The sequence below is a fragment of the Rhinopithecus roxellana genome, chromosome 16 (assembly GCF_007565055.1).
Source record: "Rhinopithecus roxellana isolate Shanxi Qingling chromosome 16, ASM756505v1, whole genome shotgun sequence".
NCBI lineage: Eukaryota > Metazoa > Chordata > Mammalia > Primates > Cercopithecidae > Rhinopithecus > Rhinopithecus roxellana.
The window spans coordinates 118,035,662-118,058,090 of record NC_044564.1 but is presented as its reverse complement, the minus strand read 5'-3'; the positions used below and the strand labels follow the sequence as shown (position 1 = coordinate 118,058,090).

Sequence of the window (22,429 nt, the reverse complement as noted above, 5' to 3'; positions counted from 1 at the left end):
ATCAATGAGGATATGAAGTCAAAGGAGATAAAATCCCTTTCTTTCAAGGAGTTTATGAGATAGACTCTTAGGGAAATCAAGGGATCTGAAGACCAACTCTCCATCCTCCTTCAGTTGAATAGATGGGGAAACCAAGAGACAGAAGGTAGATGGCATTTGCTCAAGGTCAGCTAGAGACCAGGATCAAGGCTGAACTAATCATCCTCTACCTAGTGGAACAAAATTTAAATTATGAAGCCCCAAAGAGCATCTAAAAACTATTTATCCATTTAGAGCCTTAAAAGGTTTTTTGAGTTATTTATAATTTATGATTTTCTAACAGATGTCAAAACAATAGAAATTTGGTAGTGTATCAGACCTCTCTCTTTGAAAATGTGCTCACATTTCACCCTCTTCAGTAATGAATCTTAAGGCTAAATGACTCCAGATTGCCACATGAGCACTGGACAGGAGTCCTGAGACTTGAGTCCTGGCTCTGTTAGCTCAGTGACCGTCAAAAGGGACACCATATAATCCCCAGCTAATGAGCCCCACCCACCCCTGTGGACTGCCCAAAAAACACCAAAGATTCATTCTTTTCTGTGGAAGAAACTTTAGATCTTTTGGCATGTCATTCACAACCCTTTGTGAGCTAGCCTCAGACAGCCATTGTACTTTATTTCCCTCAGTTACTCTGTGCACCCTCAATCCTACCAAAAGCAGATGTCTTTCTCATCTCAAGAGCTACCTTTAGGTGGACTCCACAGCTCTTGCCATTGCTCATGCTTCACCTTGTGCCAGAAAGACTTTGCCCAGCCTCTCCTTCCCCAAATCCTGTACCTCATGCAAGGTTCGGCTCTTTTGAGACTCATCCAGGAAAACTTCCCTGCACTTTCTTGTCAGAATCAAGCAGTCCTTCTGCTGAGCTCTGTTTGCTTGTACCTCTACTATGGAACTCGATTTATTTCTCTTTATTTATCATTAAAAGCAGCCCCTTGTCCTGGTGTAGTCAGCTTTCCCCTGACTACGCAGAAATATTTAGAAGTTAAAATGTGAATTCTGGAATCTGATTGCTTGGGGTTAAACCCCATCTTTGTCAGTTGGCCACCAGGTTACTCAGGCTTAGGAGAGTTATTTGGACTCTCTGAGTCTCAGTTTTCTCATCTGTAAAATCTGTAAAATGGTGATAATAATAATATTTCCCTGTTTGCATTATTGTGAGAGTTACCTAAATTATCTAGGCAAAGAGTTTCGCACAACACCTGGCACACAGTAATCACTCGGTAAGCATCAGCTGTCATCGCTCTCCCTGACTCGAAGGGTAACACCAGCTCTGCAAAGCAGAGATCTGCCTGTCTGGCCTTGTCCCTTTCTTATCTCCCTTTGCCATCTTTCTCCTGAGAGGCTCACCCTAGGCTGTGTGGGCCAAGATGAGGTGATGGCAGGCTCATCCGAAAGAGGAGCTTTTTCTCCAGAACTCAGCCCACACTGTGTGGGCTGTGTTTTTATACAACTTGCTGTAGGCCTGCATAAGGCATGAAATTTACATCATTTGACTTTCCCATGTGGGAATCTTCCCCATTCCTCTTGGCTGCTTAGATTGGGTACAGGTGCTCAGTGCCTCCTCCTCCCAGTGCTCTTCGGCAGATGAGGAACCGAGGTCCAAAGATGAAAACAAGGCTGATGACTCATCTGGAGACACAGTTGGCACAGTGCCTGAGGTCTATGGTTGTTAAACTATAAAAATGGATTAATTCTTTCTTTTAGAATTAATGGATTTCTTTTAGATTAATTAATATATTTTAGAATCAGAAGAACAAATAATATAATAATAATACATCTATAATAAGGAATCCAGCCTCTCAATTACATTTATTTTTATAACAATGCAATCATAAATCATAATTATATATATTTAATTCATTTGCTTTTGGAAGAAGGAGCCTATGAAAGTCATGAAGTGACCATGGATGAAAAGAAATTTGCCCAAAATTAATAGTGGAAAATTAAAGCACAAGTTCACGTCTTATTACCCTCCGTATAGAAATTTTTTTCTCTGCATTTTTAAGAAAACTGGTAGAATTTATTTTACCACAGTCATCTTCTTTCACAAAAAAGAAAATGGACACCTGAGAGAGAATGTGACTTGCCTAAGTTCTTGCCAACACACAGCTAAGCTGTGTTTTGCTAACTCCATGTTACTCCTTCACTATTTATACATTCAAACCTAATGAACACTGATGCCAAGCTCCCATTATATAGATGGAAAAATTGAGGGCCAGGAAGTTGAAGGAGCTTATATGATGTAACAAGGACCCCCACTCTTGCCTCTAAATCAGGGCGACCTCCAGTACTGAGAGGAGCATTTGAAAACTGGATACACAATTTTAGTTAGAAAGCAGGAAAAACTTCGAGAGATCTATTATACAACATGGTGACTATAGTTACTATTGCACACTTGAAAATTGCTAAGAGAATAGATTTTAAGTGTTCTCACCACAAAAATTCTCATAAGCATGTAAGATAATGCATACTTAATTAACTTGGTCCAGCCATTCCATAATGTATACATATTTCATAACATCATGTTGTACAGCATTAATATACATAATTTTTGTCAATTAAACATACAATAATACAAATTTAAAAAAAGAAGAAAAGATTGTTTGAAACCTAAAAATCCACCCAAATTAGGTTTCCTCACAAACCTTGGGCACATAAATCTTTCATTTATTTATCCATTCAGCAAGCGTTTATTGAGGAATTATGTCCTAGCCACAATATGGAGGGTTCTATATAGTGATACAGGCTCTATATAGTGATTCAGGGTGGTGACAGACAGGTACTCTGTGCTCTCATGAGGCTTACAGTCTAGCGGGGGAGGGAACCATTGGAGGTTGACCTCAGAAATGAGTCATGCTGTCAACAGTGATCATTGCCATGAAAAAAAAATTAGATCAGCAACTAAACAACCAAAAACAGTATTAGGACCCCAGAAAGACTCAGGAGAAAAGAGACGCTGTGCCCTCAACTACTATGTGTGTGAACTATCAAGAAACAGCCCAAGTATCCTGTGGCTGGTACAGAAAGATGTGTGGGTCAAAGACTGACTACATCTGTACCAGATAGCAGGTGCTTATCAACATTTATATAACTGATGGTGGAGACTCATGAAGACTGAAGGTCTGCTGGAAGAAATAATACTGGTATTGGTCTTGAAGATCAGAAAAGAGAAAGGACAGGGACAATAGGGAGACATTTCCACCTGTAGGAAACAGTGTGGGCCAAAGGAAGTCTTACCAGGGTCTGTCTACACATTCAGAGACAGGTTGAGACCAATTTCTGAAATGTGAAGTTGATATTGGCCTTTATTCTGAGGCCATCAGAGAAAGAGGCTTGTCTGTTTGAGGGAATAGTGAAAAATAGGATTTTAAGATGATGAATCTGGTGATGCTTCACAGTCTGTATCAGGGAGCAATGAAACTTCTGGACCATGGGCCAGTTAGAAGAGTTTTCCAATAATGGTAATGATGATGGATTAAGCACCAGCTGTTTTTTCATACCCTTTATGGTGCATAATAGGATGCTCATTTTACCAAGTAAGAGAAGAAAAGCTCAGACCAAAATTATGACTTGCTCTAATCTCTGCTCCATGGTAGCAGAGTTGATATTTGAAATCATATCTCACACCCCAGCTTGGAAAGATAAATATCTCTCTCTCCTGTTAGTCTGTGAACTTGTGGATAGAATGCTATAGTATCCATATAACCACATATAGAGCATTCATTCAGTTAGAGTCTGTTGAGCACCTACTAAGCACCACCATTATGCTAGGCAATATGTGATATATTCTTTTAAACTTTAAACATATGTGCATGAACATACACACAAGCAAAGTTACACAGAGAGATAAAAATGGAGTTGACAAGATGAGCCAAGGTCTGATTATAGCAAAACTGAGAGAAAGTTACCATATCAGGGAAGCTTCCTTTAGTTCTCCAATAGTATTAATGGCTATTGATGTCTTGATCTCTGGAGTACTGAGAGGAAAGACCCCCCCGCCCCCAATATTTTTATTAGTGACATTAAATTGACATGTCCATGTGGCTCTGTAGGGACATGTAAAATATGTTTCTGAGCTTATTAGAAACAGTTCTCTCCTTCTTCAATTCTGTCTCATTTCTCTGATACTTGTCACGTGCATTTGGTTTTTCTTTCCTCACATACATCCTTCATGATACCCATTTCTTGGATGCTTATTGTACACCAGGCACTTTGATAAGTGTTCTATGAACAGTGTCTTATTACATCCTTCCAACCAGAGCTGCTTCAAGGTCATCACAGAGCCAGAACTTAAAACAGCTGTATTCACTCCCAAATTGTGCTCTTCACCACCAGACTGTCCACTGTGCTTTCACTCATGCAAACACCCTCACATGCATTTCTTTATTTCCCCTTAAATGCATGCATACATATAAGCATTTTGTCAACTTAATTGGTGCTTTCTACTTGCCAATCATTGTGCTGGCCTGGAAATATGAGCAGTCAGTCATGTGTTAAAATGTTGTCCAGGTGATTCAAGTATGAGGTTAGGTATGAAAGGGGATGATTAAATAACCAGTAAGAGAACTTCCAGCCCTGACTCTGCCTAATTCAATGAATGGTGAAGGGTCAGTCTTGGGGCTGCCATGCAGGATATGACAGCAGGATGAACTGATCCTTGACCATTTTCTGGCAAGTGGCATCATTGTCTCCAAGGCTTGATGAGTGAGTGGAGAGAGGAGCTTGTAGATTCTCAAGTCATTGAAATGACCGAAGGAAAGATCTCTCTTCCGAGACAGTCCCAACATCAGCCCTGCTCAGTCCACCAGGATCTGGTTTGTGCTGTGCAACTTTCAAGGATGAACAAAACTATACTGTACTTCTTTGACCCCATCCCCCCCCTCTTCTTTCTTCTTGGTCTTTTTTTCTTGTCCTTCTCCACTTCCTTTCTTACGTTGATGTGCACCAATTTTATATGCACTGATTTCATCAATAATGTGTGAAAAAAGAGAGCAATAAACATGCATCTTCATTTCAGAGAACAGTGTCAGAAAGAAAACTTTATGTGTGTGTTTAACAGCACAAAAAAGGGGGGAAATAATCCCAATTCTGAAAAAGAAGGAAAGATATTTATTATTTTTTGTTTGTTTGTTTGTTTGTTTGTTTGAGAAAGAGTTTCGCTCTTGTTGCCCAGGCTGGAATGCAGTGGCGCGATTTCAGCTCACTGCAACCTCTGCCTCCTGGGTTCAAGCAATTCTCCTGCCTTAGCCTCCTGAGTAGCTGGGATTACAGGCACGCACTACCATGCCTGGCTAATTTTTTGTATTTTTAGTAAAGACAGGGTTTCATCATATTGGCCAGGCTGGTCTTGAACTCCTGACCTCAGGTGATCCGCCCAGCTCAGCCTCCCAAAGTGCAGGGATTACAGGCGTGAGCCACCTTGCCTGGCCGGAAAGATATTTATTATTAATATACATTTTTAAAAAGTGTAGCTACAACGATCCCTTTCTATGCAAATGAGTATTTGGATTCTCTTACTAAATCGTGGAAATGGCACTATTTATTAAGTGCTTGTTATTGTCAGTTTACATATGAGGAAACTATCAAGGAAATAGAGATTTTGCCCAAGGCTACACAGCTAACAGGGAGCAGAGCTGAGATACACAGATCAGCCTCATGCCACTGTCCATGTGTTGTAACACTTGTTTTGTTGCCAGTGGCCGTGTGCCAAGTGCTGTCACATTTGTATTCTCATTAGTTCCCCCACTACAACTGTCAGAGGAAGATGTATCATGTCCATTTTACAGATGGGGAGACTAATACTGGGAAAGGTGCCCTGACTTTCCCATCCATAGCTAGTAAATGGCAAAGCCAGCATTTGAACTCAGATTTACTGGCCTGTAATCGCCCGACCTTTCTATGTCCATGCAGACTGCTTACACATGAGCAAAGGAGGAAGACTGGAGACACAAGAGCCAGAGGGAATTACTGGTGCACCTTGAGCCCTCAAGAGCAGTTTGCTGTCACAAATGCATCACATAAGTCTGTGTATTATTAAAACTTACGGGTTTCAGGAACCCTCAGGCATACTACTCTCAAGCTTGCCTCACATCTGGATAGCCTTAAATAGTTTACAAGGAAATATGCATACATTTATCTCTTTTCTCTCTCAGAAGACATCTGTGAAGTGTACAGAATAAGATTCTTCATCCTAGTGTACATGTGGGAAAACTGAGGTTCAGAGAGGTGAATTAACTTGCCTGATGTCACACAGCTAGTAAAAAGGGTGAGCAGACCCATGTAGTCAGGGTACTTTCAGGTAACAGTTCCCGGCAAGGAAAAAGAATACAGGCAGGAGAGCAGAGACAGGTGCCATTGAGGGTGCTCAGTCTACTGCTCCATGCCATCCTGAGAAGGGCAGTCTTGTCCTCCTCCTACACTTGCGTGTCCAACACATGGGAAACACCTGAGCTAACCTGACCTTGAGAATTGTTCCATGTGGTTACTTTCAATGCTCCTGCCTCTGTTGTACAAGACACAGAGATGTCCAGAACCCAGTATAACTTGGTATAATCCTCCAGTCCTGTATGTCTCCCTTTAAGCCTCCTCCTTCCACTGAGCCTAAGGCAAATCTTTTGACCCAGGGTGGACCCGGAGGGATGAGGATGCTGAGGAGCAGTCCCCCAGGTACCCTCCTCGGTGACATCCCAGCCTTCCTCTGAATGCCTGATGGTGCTGAGTCCTCCAGGTCATTTTGGTGGGTCTCCCCCCGACTGAACCAAGTGCAGGGACCATGGGTATACTTAACCCAAATCTGTCTGTTTTAATCACTCTCCTCTGGACAGATAAAAGCTTTCCATAGGATTGCTCTCTCAAGCATTCCTCTGTGGCTTTGATACTAGCGATTAAATCATGGAAGGGAAAGCAAAACAAAACAAAACAAAAAAGGGACCAGCTCCAACCTTTAGCTTTTAATTTTTTTAGCCTCATGAAAGAAACCAGATTGTTGACCTAAATTCCCCCTTTCATCCCCTCATCCTCTCACCTCTTCTTGTATTCTCCTGGCAGATGTCCCACAGCTAGTGGGCATCCTTTAATTGAAGGGTCTGAAACTGCCTTTTACCCTGCCCCGCAATGACCTTACATCTCCCACAGGGGGAACCAAGGCTGGGATACCTGGAGTCACTGGGATCTTGGAATCACAGAATGTATGGGGGACCTCTGTGGCCGGGTCTAACACTCTCATATCTTAAGAAAAGGAAGTGAGGAAGCCCAGAGTGGGGAGCTACTCACCCAGAGACCACAGCACAGCATGGCAGACCTGGACATTACAGCCTTCATGGTGGATTGAGAACACCAATCCATCATGGAAAGCATCTTGGTGGGGAGCTTTGGCTCTGGAGTGAGAGCGATGAGAGTTAGAATCGTGATTCTCCCAATCCCTCGCTGGATCCTTGGAGGGAAAATCAATTAACCTCTCTACATCTCAGTTTCCTTATCTGTCAAAAGAATACTAATAAATCCCACTTAGTCTGTGCTTAGTAAAGAGACTACTACATAGAGGCTTTCAGGAAGTGTTTGTTATTATTATCATTATTTATTTTAAAATACCACTTTTTCACAGCAGAAATGTCCTGGTAGAGTTTTTCTCCTTCTATATCTGCTCTCCCAATGAGAGAAAACAAACAATAATACGAATTGCATATAAATTGCCATCCTTTGCTAATTATCTCAGTCCCCCCCCCCCCCCGCCCCCAGACAGTGATGGCAGAAAGTCAAATGTTATCAGAGATAATTTTATGTTGACTTAAAGCTTCCCAGGAAAACATCCTAGGCAAGACCACAGGAAGAAAGCATAGCTAGAGTCCCCCTCAACTGTGGGGGAGCTTTCGAATTTGAAATTAGGAGACTCAAATTCCAGTTTTTCCTACCCCTTAGTGCTGTGGGACCTCAGACAGAGGACCTCGCCTCTATGACCCTCCAGTTTTCTGATCTGTAAATAGTACCTATTGTAGCAGATTGTTGTGAGGATTCTAGGAGACACCTTGAGAGAGAAGTTGCTGCCCACATGCCCAACACACAGCAGGTGATTCAGAAACACAGAAACCCCACTCCCCAGTGAGGAATGTTTCCTGTATGTGATGAACACACCACCAATTTTGCTATCTTTCTAATACACCTTGCTCTACTCAAAACACCCATTAAGTAAATTGAGACATTGCATTGTAACAAGAGAAAAATTCTGAACTGGGAACAGATATTAGGAAATAAGATAGATTTTAGAAAAATTTCAGTGGGAGAGCTTAGAAAACTGGTTGAACAATGGTTTGCTAGGGCAGTCATAACAAAGGACCCCAACCTGATGGGCTTAAACAACAGAAATTTATTTTCTTAAAATTCTGGAGATCAAAAGTCCAAGATCAAGGTGTCAGCCGGGTTATTTCTTCCAAGACCTCTCTCTCTCTCTCTCTCATTTTTTTTCTCTCTCTCTCACTGGTTTGTAGATGGTTGTCTTTTCCTTGTATCTTCACATAGTCTTTTCTCTGTATTACTTGTGTCCTAATTTTCTCCTCTTATAAGAACACCAGTCAAATTGGATTAGGATCTGCCTTATCACCTCACTTTAATTTAATTACCTTTTAAAAGACTGTATCTCCAAATACAGCTAAATTCCAAGGTACTGGGGGTTACATCTTTAACATATGAAGTTTGGTGGAACACAATTTAGTCCAACACAATGAAAAAGAAAATGGGAGGCAGCCAAGAGTGTGGGAAGAAAAATCAGTATAGACCTTGGAAGTTAGAGGAAACCTGAGTCAGAAACCATCAGGCAGGTAGGCCGGTAACGAAGTCCAGATGCCGAAGGACAAGCTCAAGGAGGCACTCCAGATGGACAACTATGCCTGGACAAACTTTGGATTCTAATGAAGTGGGGTGAGCCCAGTGGAATAGATTACTATTTAGTAATAAAGAACCATCGATTCTTAGTTAATTGTTTAGGTCCATACAGTAGAATGATAAAGACAGCAGCCTCCTGGCTTTCAATTCAATTCACCTTGCTTGTGTGGGTGCTGTAGAATTTACAGAAATCTTTCCAGAGGGGGCCATACCTTTAAACAGCCTACAACAAAACATTTGGCCTTTGGCACTTAATGTGGTGACCATGACTAAGAGCGTGGGTGTGGGAATTCTATAGACCTGGATTCTGAGCTGTGTTGCTTTGGGCAACCATTTCCCTATCCTGAGCATCAGTCTACCCTGAAGAGGGAACAATGCTGATTGATTTGTTGTGAAGATTAAGCAAGATAATTAACACAGAGTAAATGATAGTAAGTTCTCAATAAAGAGTAAGATACTCTTATAGAGAAGGGAGAAATAGGGAAGTATCCCCCCTTTCTTTCTTTATTATTAACTTTCAGTAACAAACTCTACAGAGCACTTACAACATACCAGACTTCAGGTTGGATGTTGGGCATTTATAAATGAAGCAAACAGACACATATATGGGAAGCACAGATCTTGAATGAGTAATTACTCAGTGATGAGGTAGTTTTAGAATGGGGAGGAGTATGAGGAATATACAGGAGGAAGATATGCCTGGGTGGCATGGGGTCATCAGAAGACTTGCCTTGGGGTAATATCTACCGTGATGATCTTTAGAGAATACTCCTAATGCCCAGAGTATTCTCGCACACTCTGTACAGCCTTAGCCAAGGTTCTGAGAGACTCTTTCCATGCCTTTGAGCTTTTTTCTTCTGTGAATGTTATTCCTTTCTGGGATGAGATTGAATACGTAGATGAGAAGAAAAAGAGGCAATGAAAAAAAAGAGACATCAAGTTTCTGGGGGCTTATGGAACCCTTTTCACATCCAGCCTAGCTGCGGGAAGATGGGGTGCATTAGAAAGGTCAGCTGGCGAGGGTTCCAGGGATGGTACCTTAACAGGAGGACCAGGGCAGGCTCCTTTCCTGTTGCACCTCAGCCTCTCCCTGTGTGCAGTGTGCTCAGACACACTTCTGTAGAGGGGCTCTTGCACACTTTCATTGTCTAATTCTATGTGCGTATAGCATTGAGACAGACATATGCTAATTATATGTAGATTGTGTACAAAATTGCATGTGGCCTTCCATCTTGCCACATGGGACTATATGCCCTGGGATCATCCTCTAGTCCCACACAGATGGTGCTGACTTCAGACACATTTGCACCATTTTTTTTTTTTTTGTATTATGCCTATATCTTCATGGAGAACTGTGAGGAAGGGCAGTGTGGAGATGTGGGGGTTCTTTTGTGTCCTCCAGAGAACAGCATTCTGTGTCCTGTATAGAGATCCTCAGAGGAGACAGAACCTAAGCATGCAAGAGTTGAGAATGACATAAGGCATCTAATTCAAATCAACACATATTTTTGAGCACCTTCTCCTTACAAGGAACCATTCTAACAGTGAACAAAAGAGCTCTTAAATTCTAGCAAGGGATCATTTTTATCCAGACCCCTCCTTTTACAGAGAAGGGAAATTAGGTTCAGCAGCATAGAGGAGGTGGTATGACTTGTCCCAGGCAAGGTTACCTGGCAAGTCAAGCCCGGATCTCTGGTGCCAAACTTCTGGTTCTGAGCTGGTGGTACAGGGATGCTTCCCTTTCAGACCCTAAAATAAGACTACTGTTGATTAAGTTATTTTCATATAGAAATAATACCCCATTGCCACCATACTCCCCCAACCTTATGGAAGCTCCGTGATTTTCTTTCACTACTTATACTCCAGGTAAATATTTCCCTCTGAACTTGTGAATCCGCTGCTTCAAGGTTCTCATTTCCCTTAATGTGTTTCTTTTTGGTTCCACTGAAAACCCTCTCTTTGCCCTTCCTCTCTACCTCCCATGGCTAACCCCTTATTTCTTAGCTCTTTGGCGGAATCTGCCTTTTCTCACTTCTTCCCCCTTCTCTCAATTGCAAACAGAGGTGGCCTGAGCCTGGGTCCCAAGCCCCAGCAAGGTTCTGAACTGAGAGCACCCTACAGATGTGTAAACATTTTACCTTGCTAACCAGGCTAGCTGCCTTCCAAAGGCAACAGGAAAACCAGGGACTGGGAGCCCCTGGCAAAATAAAAACCTGCAGAGAGAGAGACAGAGAAGGAGAGGGAAAAAGGATCTTGTTTTAGATTTTAATTTTCTCGTTAGAAGGTCATTCATTTTCTTTTCATGAGTGATAGAGTTAGCTGGGAGAGACAGAAGGTGAGCTAAGAGGTGGGAAAGAGCATGAATGTCATGGCTTCAGGAACCTCTGCTCTCACTGGTTCCCATAATGGGCAGCAACAGATAGATCTGGGGCAACTCACTTCAAATCTGGAGTTGGATCTTAGGCTTTTGAAGGAGTCAGTGAGGAGGCAGCTTTTAATATGTAGTCTCATGATATCATCTAAGCTGACGGAATCTATGATTTCTTTTTTTTTATTTTTTATTTTTATTATACTTTAAGTTCTAGGGTACATGTGCATAACGTGCAGGTTTGTTACATATGTATATTTGTGCCATGTTGGTGTGCTGCACCAATCAACTCGTCAGCACCCATCAATTCATCATTTATATCATGTATAACTCCCCAATGCAATCCCTCCCCCCTCCCCATGATAGGCCCCAGTGTGTGATGTTCCCCTTCCCGAGTCCAAGTGATCTCATTGTTCAGTTCCCACCTATGAGTGAGAACATGCGGTGTTTGGTTTTCTCTTCTTGTGATAGTTTGCTAAGAATGATGGTTTCCAGCTGCATCCATGTCCCTACAAAGGACGCAAACTCATCCTTTTTTATGGCTGCATAGTATTCCATGGTGTATATGTGCCACATTTTCTTAATCCAGTCTGTCACAGATCGACATTTGGGTTGATTACAAGTCTTTGCTATTGTGAATAGTGCTGCAATAAACATACATGTGCATGTGTCTTTGTAGTAGAATAATTTATAATCCTTTGGGTATATACCCAGAAGTGGAATGGCTGGGTCATATGTTACATCTAGTTCTAGATCCTTGAGGAATTGCCATACTGTTTTCCATAATGGTTGAACTAGTTTACAATCCCACCAACAGTGTAAAAGTGTTCCTATTTCTCCACATCCTCTCCAACACCTGTTGTTTCCTGATTTTTTAATGATTGCCATTCTAGCTGGTGTGAGATGGTATCTCATTGTGGTTTTGATTTGCATTTCTCTGATGCCGAGTGATGATGAGCATTTTTTCATGTGTCTGTTGGCTGTATGAATGTCTTCTTTTGAGAAATGTCTGTTCATATCCTTTGCCCACTTTTTGATGGGGTTGTTTTTTTTTTTTCTTGTATATTTGTTTGAGTTCTCTGTAGATTCTGGATATTAGCCCTTTGTCAGATGAGTAGATTGCAAAAATGTTCTCCCATTCTGTAGGTTGCCTGTTCACTCTGATGGTAGTTTCTAAGAAGGGTTTGCCAGTGGGTTTGAGGAGGACCGGGGCTTTTTTGAGTCTTCCTTCTTGATATATCGGGCAAAATGCCTTCAGGGTACCCTCTCTTTCTGGCCTTTGTATTTCGTTTCCTGTCATTTCCTCACTCCTTTTCATCCTCTACATTGCCCCTGAACCCTCCAGCATCTTAACATTGAACTCTCATTTGGACAGCCATTGTATGCGGAGGATGTCATATTCACTATGTCTTTTATGATAATATATTTAGAGATACAGATGAAAGAATTAAGGCTTAGAGGTGAAGCAATTTTGCCCCATTTGTACAACTAGTAACTGCTGTTGTCAAGATTCAAGGTAAATTACCGTGAGTCCAAAGATCCTGATCTTTCTACTTTACCAAGAATGCATTTTATTCTCTGATTCTCCCTGTACTTTAGTTATAGAGGCATAAGTTAATGCCCTTGATTCTATTTGTCCTTAAAATCCCTACCCTTTCTCATTTCCTGCTCTATGTAGAATCATTCCCATGCCTGCTGTAGCAAGGTGCTGGACAGGTTACTGAAATGACACAGACATAACCATTGCTCTCGAGAAGAATACAGTTTAGCAGAGGGGGGATATTGGTGAGAACACAGACAACGCCAAAACCGAAGAGCACGTGTCGAATTTCCTAAAAGTAAAAGGAGTTCAAAGAAGAGAATAATCACTATTCACAGGGCAGTCAGGAAGAACTTCTTGAAAGAGGTACCTTGCAGGTTAGTCATTGGGAAGTCTAGAATAAAGAAAATCAGACTTGGACCTAGTATGTGACACAGAACCTCACTTAATCCCCTCCTTTACCAGATAGAGGATCAGGACCCAGAGGACATCAGAGGAGGCACTTGGTGCTTCACTAAGGTTGTCCTGATGGTAAGAGCAGCATGACTTTATAAGGAGACTCTGGCCATTTCCTGAAAGATGGTTGAGCAGGAAGTGAGAGGAGAGGTGTAGATTGGCATAAATGCTGGGCCAAGACTGCTGGCCGTGTCAGCTGCTAACAAAGAGATTTACACCAATTCTAAGCTCCCACTGCCCACAAAGGAGTGAAGACTGTGTGGGCCTCCTCTATTGATTTTGCTGGAAGCTCTCCATGCTCATTTGATGAGCACTAATGGCAGGTGAACTCCCAGAGTTATGGTGACCACAACAATTCTCCATCTGAGAGTGGTCACTGTCCTTCTAAATGAGCATCTTTTATTCACTCTCCTCTCCCTGTCTTTCTTCTCCCACCTGGCCTCATACATCCTCTGACACTTAAAATACACTCTTAATTAGAAAGTCCTCTTCCCCATCCAACAGCTTTGTCTGTGCCAAGGACACTGGGTATATTCCAGAAAGGCTAGGAAATGGGGGTTGGTGAGCATAAAGATAATTAGATCCAGAGAGAATCCACTAACCTACTTCCTGGGGTTCCCAGAGTAACTATAGCGATACTTGGCTTGGAACTTCCTCAAATATCGAACTCAAATTTGTGACATGCCGCAGGTAGGTGGCATAGCCCAGATGCCTGATGACTTTGATGAGGCAGAGGGAGTTGCTATAAAATTAGTGCCTAGGATGGTGAATCCAAGGGTCTGATGGATCTAGGATCCACTTACCAAGCAGTTGACCTTCAACCTGTCTCTCCATCTCCTTTAACTTCCATATTCTCATCAGTTAAATGAGAAACTTAATGTCACCACCTTAGGGATATTACATGGATTAAGTTAATGCATATACAGACCTTAGCACAATGTCTGGCCTGCCATAGAGGCTTGGGAGATTTTGCTCATTATTATATATATACACACACATACTGTCAATGACTCTGTGACTTGACAAATGCCTTCTATTCTCTGTGACTAAGCTCTCTCGCCTGTCAAACAAAGGGTTTGGTGGTGATGATCTCTGAAAACCTTTCTAGTTTAGCTCTGAAGTGTGTTTTCTTTCTCTGGGGATAAATGGCAAGATTCCTGTTAGAGAATGAAGTTTCAGCTTTTCAGCTCCTGACCCTCACTTTTATACCCCAACTTTCCTGACAATTTAATGCCATTGATCATTTAATGACTGCTAATGGCAGATGTGCATTCAAAGTTCTGGTAACTGTGGTAGGGACCTCCCTTCTAAATGAGCATCTTCTGTTCACTATCATCTCCCTCTGTTTCTCCTTTCACCGTGTATGTTATCTTACACTTAAAACACCCTCTTAATTAGGAAGTCCTCTCCCCCATCCAACAGCTCTGGAAAATGGTTTTCAGATTTTTATTATTATTGCTGTTGTTGTTGCATTTTCATTAGGTGAAGTACCCTTTCTTCAAACAAAAATCTTTCTTGTATGCTTCATATTCAAAACTAATAAAAGTTACACTTCACAGGTTAAAGTTGTGATGAGAATGCCCCAAACCCAACTTATTCACTCTCTCAGCTCCTCCAGCCCTTGCCTTGCCCTCGAGGTGGTCCCAGAGGCACCGTTAGCAACTGCTAGGATCCCACAGAGCAGTTGGAAAGTGATGAGTCTAGGATAACCTGATACAAATTTTATCAGAGAAAAATAACTTAACCCCCCTTCCTTTTCCATCCTTTATTTATTAATCTTTCTCTTTTGGGGCCACATAGGGCTATATGACAAATGTTCTTATACCTCACGTGACCGAGGATGGGTCGTGGGCATTCACACCATCAGTGACCAAGGCAACAGAGACCCACGCTACTTTTTCTCCTTGAAGACAGACCGGGCCCGGCAAGTGACCACCATCAATGCCCACCGCAGCTACCTCCCAGGCCAGTGGGTATATCTAGCTGCCACCTATGATGGGCAGTTCATGAAGCTCTATGTAAATGGTGCGCAGGTGGCTACCTCTGGGGAGCAAGTGGGTGGCATATTCAGCCCACTGACCCAGAAGTGCAAAGTGCTCATGTTAGGGGGCAGTGCCCTGAATCACAACTACCGGGGCTACATCGAGCACTTCAGTCTGTGGAAGGTGGCCAGGACTCAGCGGGAGATACTGTCTGACATGGAAACCCACGGCGCCCACACTGCTCTACCTCAACTCCTCCTCCAGGAGAACTGGGACAATGTGAAGCATGCCTGGTCCCCCATGAAGGATGGCAGCAGCCCCAAAGTGGAATTCAGCAATGCCCACGGCTTTCTGCTGGACACGAGTCTGGAGCCTCCTCTGTGCGGACAGACATTGTGTGACAACACAGAGGTCATCGCCAGCTACAATCAGCTCCCGAGTTTCCGCCAGCCCAAGGTGGTGCGCTACCGCGTGGTCAACCTCTATGAAGATGATCATGAGAACCCGATGGTGACCCGTGAGCAGGTGGACTTCCAGCACCAGCAGCTGGCTGAGGCCTTCAAGCACTACAACATCTCCTGGGAGCTGAAGGTGCTGGAGGTGAGAAACTCCTCCCTTCGCCGCCGCCTCATCCTGGCCAACTGTGACATCAGCAAGATCGGGGATGAGAACTGTGACCCCGAGTGCAACCACACGCTGACCGGCCATGACGGCGGGGATTGCCGTCACCTGCGCCACCCCGCCTTCATGAAGAAGCAACAGAACGGGGTGTGTGACATGGACTGCAACTATGAACGGTTCAACTTTGATGGTGGAGAGTGCTGTGACCCTAAAATCACCGATGTCACTCAGACTTGCTTTGACCCCGACTCTCCACACAGGTAAGACCTTACCGGGCTAAAGATGCCCTGTTGAAAGTTGAACTTGATGTCCTCCATATTATAGATAAGGCACCTGAGGCCCATGGGTGATATGGGGATTTTTCTGGTTCAACCAGCAGCTTCGTGATTGAGGCAACTCTTTTACTCAGGTCATCGTGGAGACCATAGGCAAACAGTTTATTACAGAAATAGGTACTGAGTGCCTACCATGAGCTATGAAGGAAGCCTGAGAGCCCTGTTTTTTCAAAGAGCCCAGAGTTCAAATTGAGTGATATGAACTGAGTACAAATAGCTGTTGTATTGTATGACATAGAGTGGGTGAGAGTTGCAGAGTCTAATATGGTAGTTCCTAGCAACATGTGCCTACTTAAATTTAAGTCAGTCAAAGTTAAATAAAACTCAAAATCCAATTGCTGAATTGCATTAGCCACATTTCAAGTACTCTAGACACAGGGGACTAGTGGCTACCATACTGACAAAGCAATATGAAACACTTCAATCATCACAGAAAGTTCTGGTAGACAGGCTCAAAGAGCTGAAGTCACATGGGGCTACACAACCTGGCCCCATGGTCTCAGCTGTCTGTGACTTCCTTATTTTGTAACTTCTTAGAAGCTGTTTCTTCATCTGTAAAATGGGGAAAATAATGGTACCTGTTTTGTCAAGTTGTTCTGAGGATTGATAGAGAGGAGACATATAAAGTACACTCTCTTATAGCACATCATTAATTCTCAATAGTATGTTTGTCATTACTTGTCTAATGAAAGGTATTGTGCTGTGTTTAGGGAGTGCCCTAGATGATCAAAGAGAAAAAGTTGATTTTCAGCTTGACTATATCAGGGAAGCCTTCTTGAGAGAGGTGACATTTGAGCAAGGTCTTCAAGAATAGCTCTAATTTGAAGGATGTTAGACAAATCTAGAGATCTAATGAACAACAAGATCAAAACAATTGGTATAATAGAACAAATCTAGAGGACTAATGTACAGCATGAGGACTATAGGAAGTAAGATTGAACTGTATTTGGGATTCATGCTAAATAACCAGATTTTAAGTACTTTTGGTACAAAACCAAAAGAAAACGGGTGACTTAAGATAATGGATATGTTAATTTATTTCACTATAGTAAACTGTTTACTATCTATATGTTTCCCTTGACATCATGTCTACCTTAAATATACACAATGAAATTTACCTGAAAAAAGAATAGGTATATTTTTGACATCAGAGATTGGGTGGAGGAAGAAGGGAGGACACTCCAGGCAGAGGGAATTTCTCATCTACTGCTAAAAAAAGGGACAGAAAAGGGGTCCTTTGGTCTAATGCCTCACTTAGCCTCTGCCATTGCTATCAACTATAACCAGTAATCCCAAAGTAGAACCTAAAGGTGAACTCAAGAGTAACCTGTATTAAATGTGGGACCTGGAGGAACTAGATTCAAGCCGGAGAGACCATCAATATCCACTTTCTTGTTTTTCCCAGATTCACACTGAACTTTTCTATTCTGTCCAACACACAGGACCCTGGACTTGCTGATGGCTCGAGCACATTTGCCGACCTCTGCAGGTTTTCTGCTGACTCTTCTCTTTATGTCTCTCTCAAAAGAGCAAGGGCCTCCTGTGCATGAACAAAATACCTATGTGCAAAAGAATGAGGATGCTGGCAGGAGAATGCCCTGCCTGGCAGCAAGTCAGAAAGCACCTCAGCTCAGCTTCCTGGCACCAGGAGGGCCCCTGGACTCTCACCTTGGCTCCAAGACATGAGCAGTCCATGTGAAGAGAAGCCTTGGTGTGTGACCAGTCTCTTCCAGATCACAGTGCATTGTCATCTCTGCTTTAACTTGGGCCTTTCCAGAACTTGGCAGGGGAGTCAACACAGAGGTTAACATTCACATTTGACTGATGGGAAATAGAGGAAATTTAGAGAGTGGAGTGACGTAGCTAAGTTCATGGGTCTACAAAATCATTAGGCTAAATCACAAGTGCAAGTCTGTGATCAGTGTGCTCCACTAAACTAGACTCCCAAAGAGGTACCTCTGTGCCTGGTCAGAATGGGTGTGGGGTAGAATGGACATAATTGGATGTCATCCATTCATTTGCACATCCATTTATTTGCTCATTCATTCATGCAACAAATGTTTATGCAGCACCTGCCAAGTGCCAGAAAGGTGGGTACCCTTAGCCCTGTTTTGCTTTGAAAATTCAAGATTCAGAAAGATGAAGGGACTTACCTAAGCTCACCTGCTAATAAATGGATAGCTTGGATTCAAACTCAGGACGACTAGGTTCAAACCTCCCATGGAAGAAGGGTATTTTTTAATCTAAGGAACAATAAGAGGCAGAATTAAAAGACAGGTGATAGGGAGAGTGGCACTACTAAAGTTTTGGGGGGAAAAACTGTGTATCACTGAGACAGGATGAAGAGCAGCTGACCTTTGCAGAGCACCACGCTGGTGTGGAGGGGCCCAGGTTCCAGATACCTCATAATCAGCAGACAACACTGGCAGGTTCCAAAGGCCTCCTCTTTTCTAAGTCATGGGAATGCATGCCCAGAGTGTCTGTGAGTGACCATGTGCCAGCTGTGACCGCTTTGACCAGGGCTTGTTTGTTTGTTGGCTGGGAAAGCTGTGTGCCCTGGGTGAGGCCCACCAGGCCACGTGTCGTCTCTTGATGAGGCTGGGGTTTTCTGGGTTCTGGCCGAATCAGCTCTCCTGTGTGCAGACAGAAACCTGTGGAAGGTTGCAGATAAATTTTTGCTTTGTGAATTTAAACAAAAGAGGGAGGGAGCAAGGGAAGGAGGGTGACAGGGAGGGAGAGAGGGTCATGATTACTTGGTCATGACACAAACACCTCAAGCTCTGAAGGCCTATCCTGTGGGAAAGTCACAGAATTGTTCTATATGGTTTCTAGGCCATGGCTGGGACTAGAGTGTTGCAATTACAGGAGGCAGCTTTGAGCTGAATAATAGATGATATCATCTCCAGTCAAAATAGTTCTTTTGGGGGAGGGCTTTGTGTGTGGGTGAGTGAGCTCCCCTTCATCAGAGGCATGCAAGTCAGTACTGATAGCCATGCATAATGAGGCCATAGCTGGGATTACAGTTCTGGTGGAGAAAGTGGCCTTGTGGTCTTGGGGTTGAGCACTTCACAGTAATATCTTATTCCATATCATATCAGAAAACCAAATATTGACTGTTTCTCTTCTCTTTAACAGGCATTTATTGGACATGTCTATCCCACCAGCCATTCTGCTCTTCACTGGGAGTGTTGCAATGAGTTGGACATGTTCCTCACCATTGAGGGGCTTCCACTTTAGTGGGAAAGTCATATAGAAACATAAGAAACTCTAATTTGTAAATTTAGTGGCACACGGTAGGACAGAAGACCTAAAAAGCAGAGATTTATTTGACTAGGAAAACAAGGCAAATCAGCTGGAGGAGGCATGATTTGAGTAGGCATTTGAGAATAGGCAGCCTGCTGAGAGGTAAAGATGCAGACTGCATCAGTCAGGGTCCTAGCAGGAAACAGATGGCACATTCAAACAGAATAATTAAGGAGAGTTGAAGAAGGGGCTATTTTCAAGGAGAAGCTATTTACAATGTTGTAGGCAGGATTAAGGATAACCAACAAGGCCTCACACTATACTCTAGGGTGGGCAACCATGGAGAGCCATTTACTCCCTTGGCCTGTAGGGGCAAGAGGAGAAAGTGGTTATGGGACCCAGAGAGAGGGGCTGTGTGGAGAGGGTTTCCTGGCAGCAGCTGTGGCTCTCAGCGAGGGAAGCAGCCAGCCTACAGCCACCTGACCAGAAGGGAACCAGGAGAGTAAATTCCATGTTGTCATTCTTTCTGCCTGCCAGTCTCCTGCCAGTGCTTCCCATTTGATGAATCCAACTGAAGTCACAAAACAAAGGAACCTGTTGATGCAAGCCATAGGTAGCCAGCCTCCCAAGGGCACAGAGCAGGGTGGGGAGTCGATCTGCATGAGCAAGCAGAGATGTCCGGAGCATAGAGACAGCCAGCCCATGCAGAGGGTAGGGCATAAGCCAGGCAGTGGAGAGGGTGAGGAGTGGTGTATAGAAGAGAGCATGGAGTTTAAGGGGTTATTATGGCTGAGATTTAGACCATGAGCAGAGAAAAGTTCAGTTTATCTCATGGAAAACTTTAATGTTAGGCTTAATCCTCTGTTCCTTCCTCCCTACATTCTTCCCACCTTCCCTTCCTTCTGTCCTTTTCTTCTCTCAATCAATATTTGTTGAATGCTCTATCAGTGCCAGCCCAATCACTGCCCTCCCAGAGCTTACCACCTAATGGGTAAGACAGAGAAGTAAACACCCCACTGCAATCACTGGTGTGAAGGAAGGGTCTACAGTACCAGCTGGGAGGAGCAGTCTGTGTGAGCAGTAAATGCCTTGCTGTGACACTAGCCAGTTAGAAAAAAGACACTCCAGGTGAACTGTGGCCATTCTCTACAATGGTGGAGAATAGCCAGGGAGGCAGGACTTCATCTGCAGCCATTAGAGATGTCTACATGCAGGTAGAATGCGCTTCACACACCCTTTTATAAATGAAATGGAAAACCTGGATATTAATAGAAAGTTTCAGTGTCAGGAAATCCAGGAGCATTTGACACTGAAGACTGTAGCTACCTCATGAGAGAGGATATTGCAACAAAACAACCAAGTTCCTGTTTGGACCCTTGCAAACCATAAGCCCTGGCACCCTCAAGTGAACTCATCTTTGTTCATGAATATCTACTCATACAAAATGGGATGGGTGGAAAAAAAGACACTTTCCCTACACACTGTTGTCTCATAAGGAAATATTTCCTTTGTCTTCTCTTTATTATTATTTGGGAATTATTTCCTTTGTCGTCGTCTTCTTCTTCTTCTTCTTCTTCTTCTTCTTCTTCTTCTTCTTCTTCTTCTTCTTCTTCTTCTTCTTCTTCTTCTTCTTCTTCTTCTTCTTCTTCTTACTATTATTTAATGTAACAAGGGCAATCTCCTGAGGCCAGGTTTTGTGCTTGTTGCTTTTGGTCTCCAGTTAATGTTGTTGGAAGTCTCACAAAAGAGGCTGCAGTAAGTCTTGAGGTCACCCCCGACCACTCTGCTGGCAGCTATAGCCCCCATCAGCTTCTTCCCCTGCTCTAATCAGGGCCCGCTGACTGATTTGTCCTCTCTGGGTGGGGTTTCCTACTTAATTTCTGATTTGATCTCATGGAGCATAAACTTCCTACTTTCCCCTTCCTTTTCAATTTGAATGAGGGACTCTCAGAGCTTAATGAAACAGTAGATTGGTCCAGTGCTTTCTTGCTGCATATGAGGAGACTAAGCCCTCAAGGAGGGGCAGACACTGATGCAAACCACCCAGTGAGAGTGGAGCTGAGCTGCGATGGAGACCCAGGATCTCACTTCCTACTCCCGTGCTATTTCAACTGCTTCCTATAGACACCTTAGACACCAGCTTAAAACCTGGAAAGGTTATATTTAGTATGTTTATGTTCTTACCCATCATCCATATTCTATAAAGACACCTTAGTATCCAGAGAACTGTGATAAATGCTGTAGGGGTCCAAGATATAATCTCTGTCTTCAAGGTGCTTGTATCCTGTGGTTTAATGACATTTTGTTACAGTCATTCCAGAGGAGGCAAGAGGGCAGATGACTAATTTCCCTGTAAACCACATAGCCTATAAGGCTCCCATGAGCTCTGAGAAAGGGCAGGATCACTGTGGTTTGGAGAAGTTAGGAAAGGTTTAATGATGGAGAAGGGACGCAATAGGCTTCTAGCATGAGCAGGCTTTGTAATAATAGAAAAGAGCTGGTGGGCAGACCAGACATGGGGTAAAGAAATTGAAGTGGGAAGATGTTGAGAAGATGCAAGAAAGATGTGTCTTCTTGGGGCTTCATGCAGGTAGATGCCACAGTTTTTTCTTCAGACTGTAGACACTGAAAACTCAGGCTGAGTTAGAATGAAAGAATTCAGGTGAAATAGATTCTAGCCTGGGCTGGGCAGTTTGTTAGCTATGCAATCTTAGGCAAGCCTCTTAATCTCTCTGAGCCTCCAATTCCACATCTATTTAGAGGGAATAATAGTATCTGACTGCCTGGATCACACAGTTGCCATGAGGGTCTCATAAAATAATATCCCAGAAAGAGTTCTGGGAAGAGTTAACCAGCATGCAGATGAAAGGGGGCATTGTTATTTTTTCAGTAACTTTGTTCATTCTTTTCCAGTAATCATGTAAAAGAAATTGCTTGGAATTTTATAATCAGAATATCAGGGTTT

The 22,429-nt window shown here is 43.1% G+C and overlaps 1 protein-coding gene across 2 annotated transcripts in view; it reads left to right on the top strand.

The window, feature by feature from the left end:
* The window catches only part of PAPPA (pappalysin 1), a 250,880-nt gene that overhangs the window by 18,292 nt on the left and 210,159 nt on the right, over positions 1–22,429 (top strand). For both annotated transcript variants that reach the window (XR_004053931.1, XM_030919309.1), the window contains exon 2: positions 15,084–16,146. Coding sequence is in view for 1 of the 2 variants with exons in the window: in XM_030919309.1 (XP_030775169.1) it covers positions 15,084–16,146 (1,063 nt within the window). In the remaining variant the exon portion in view is untranslated. The remainder of the gene's footprint in view (positions 1–15,083; positions 16,147–22,429) is intronic.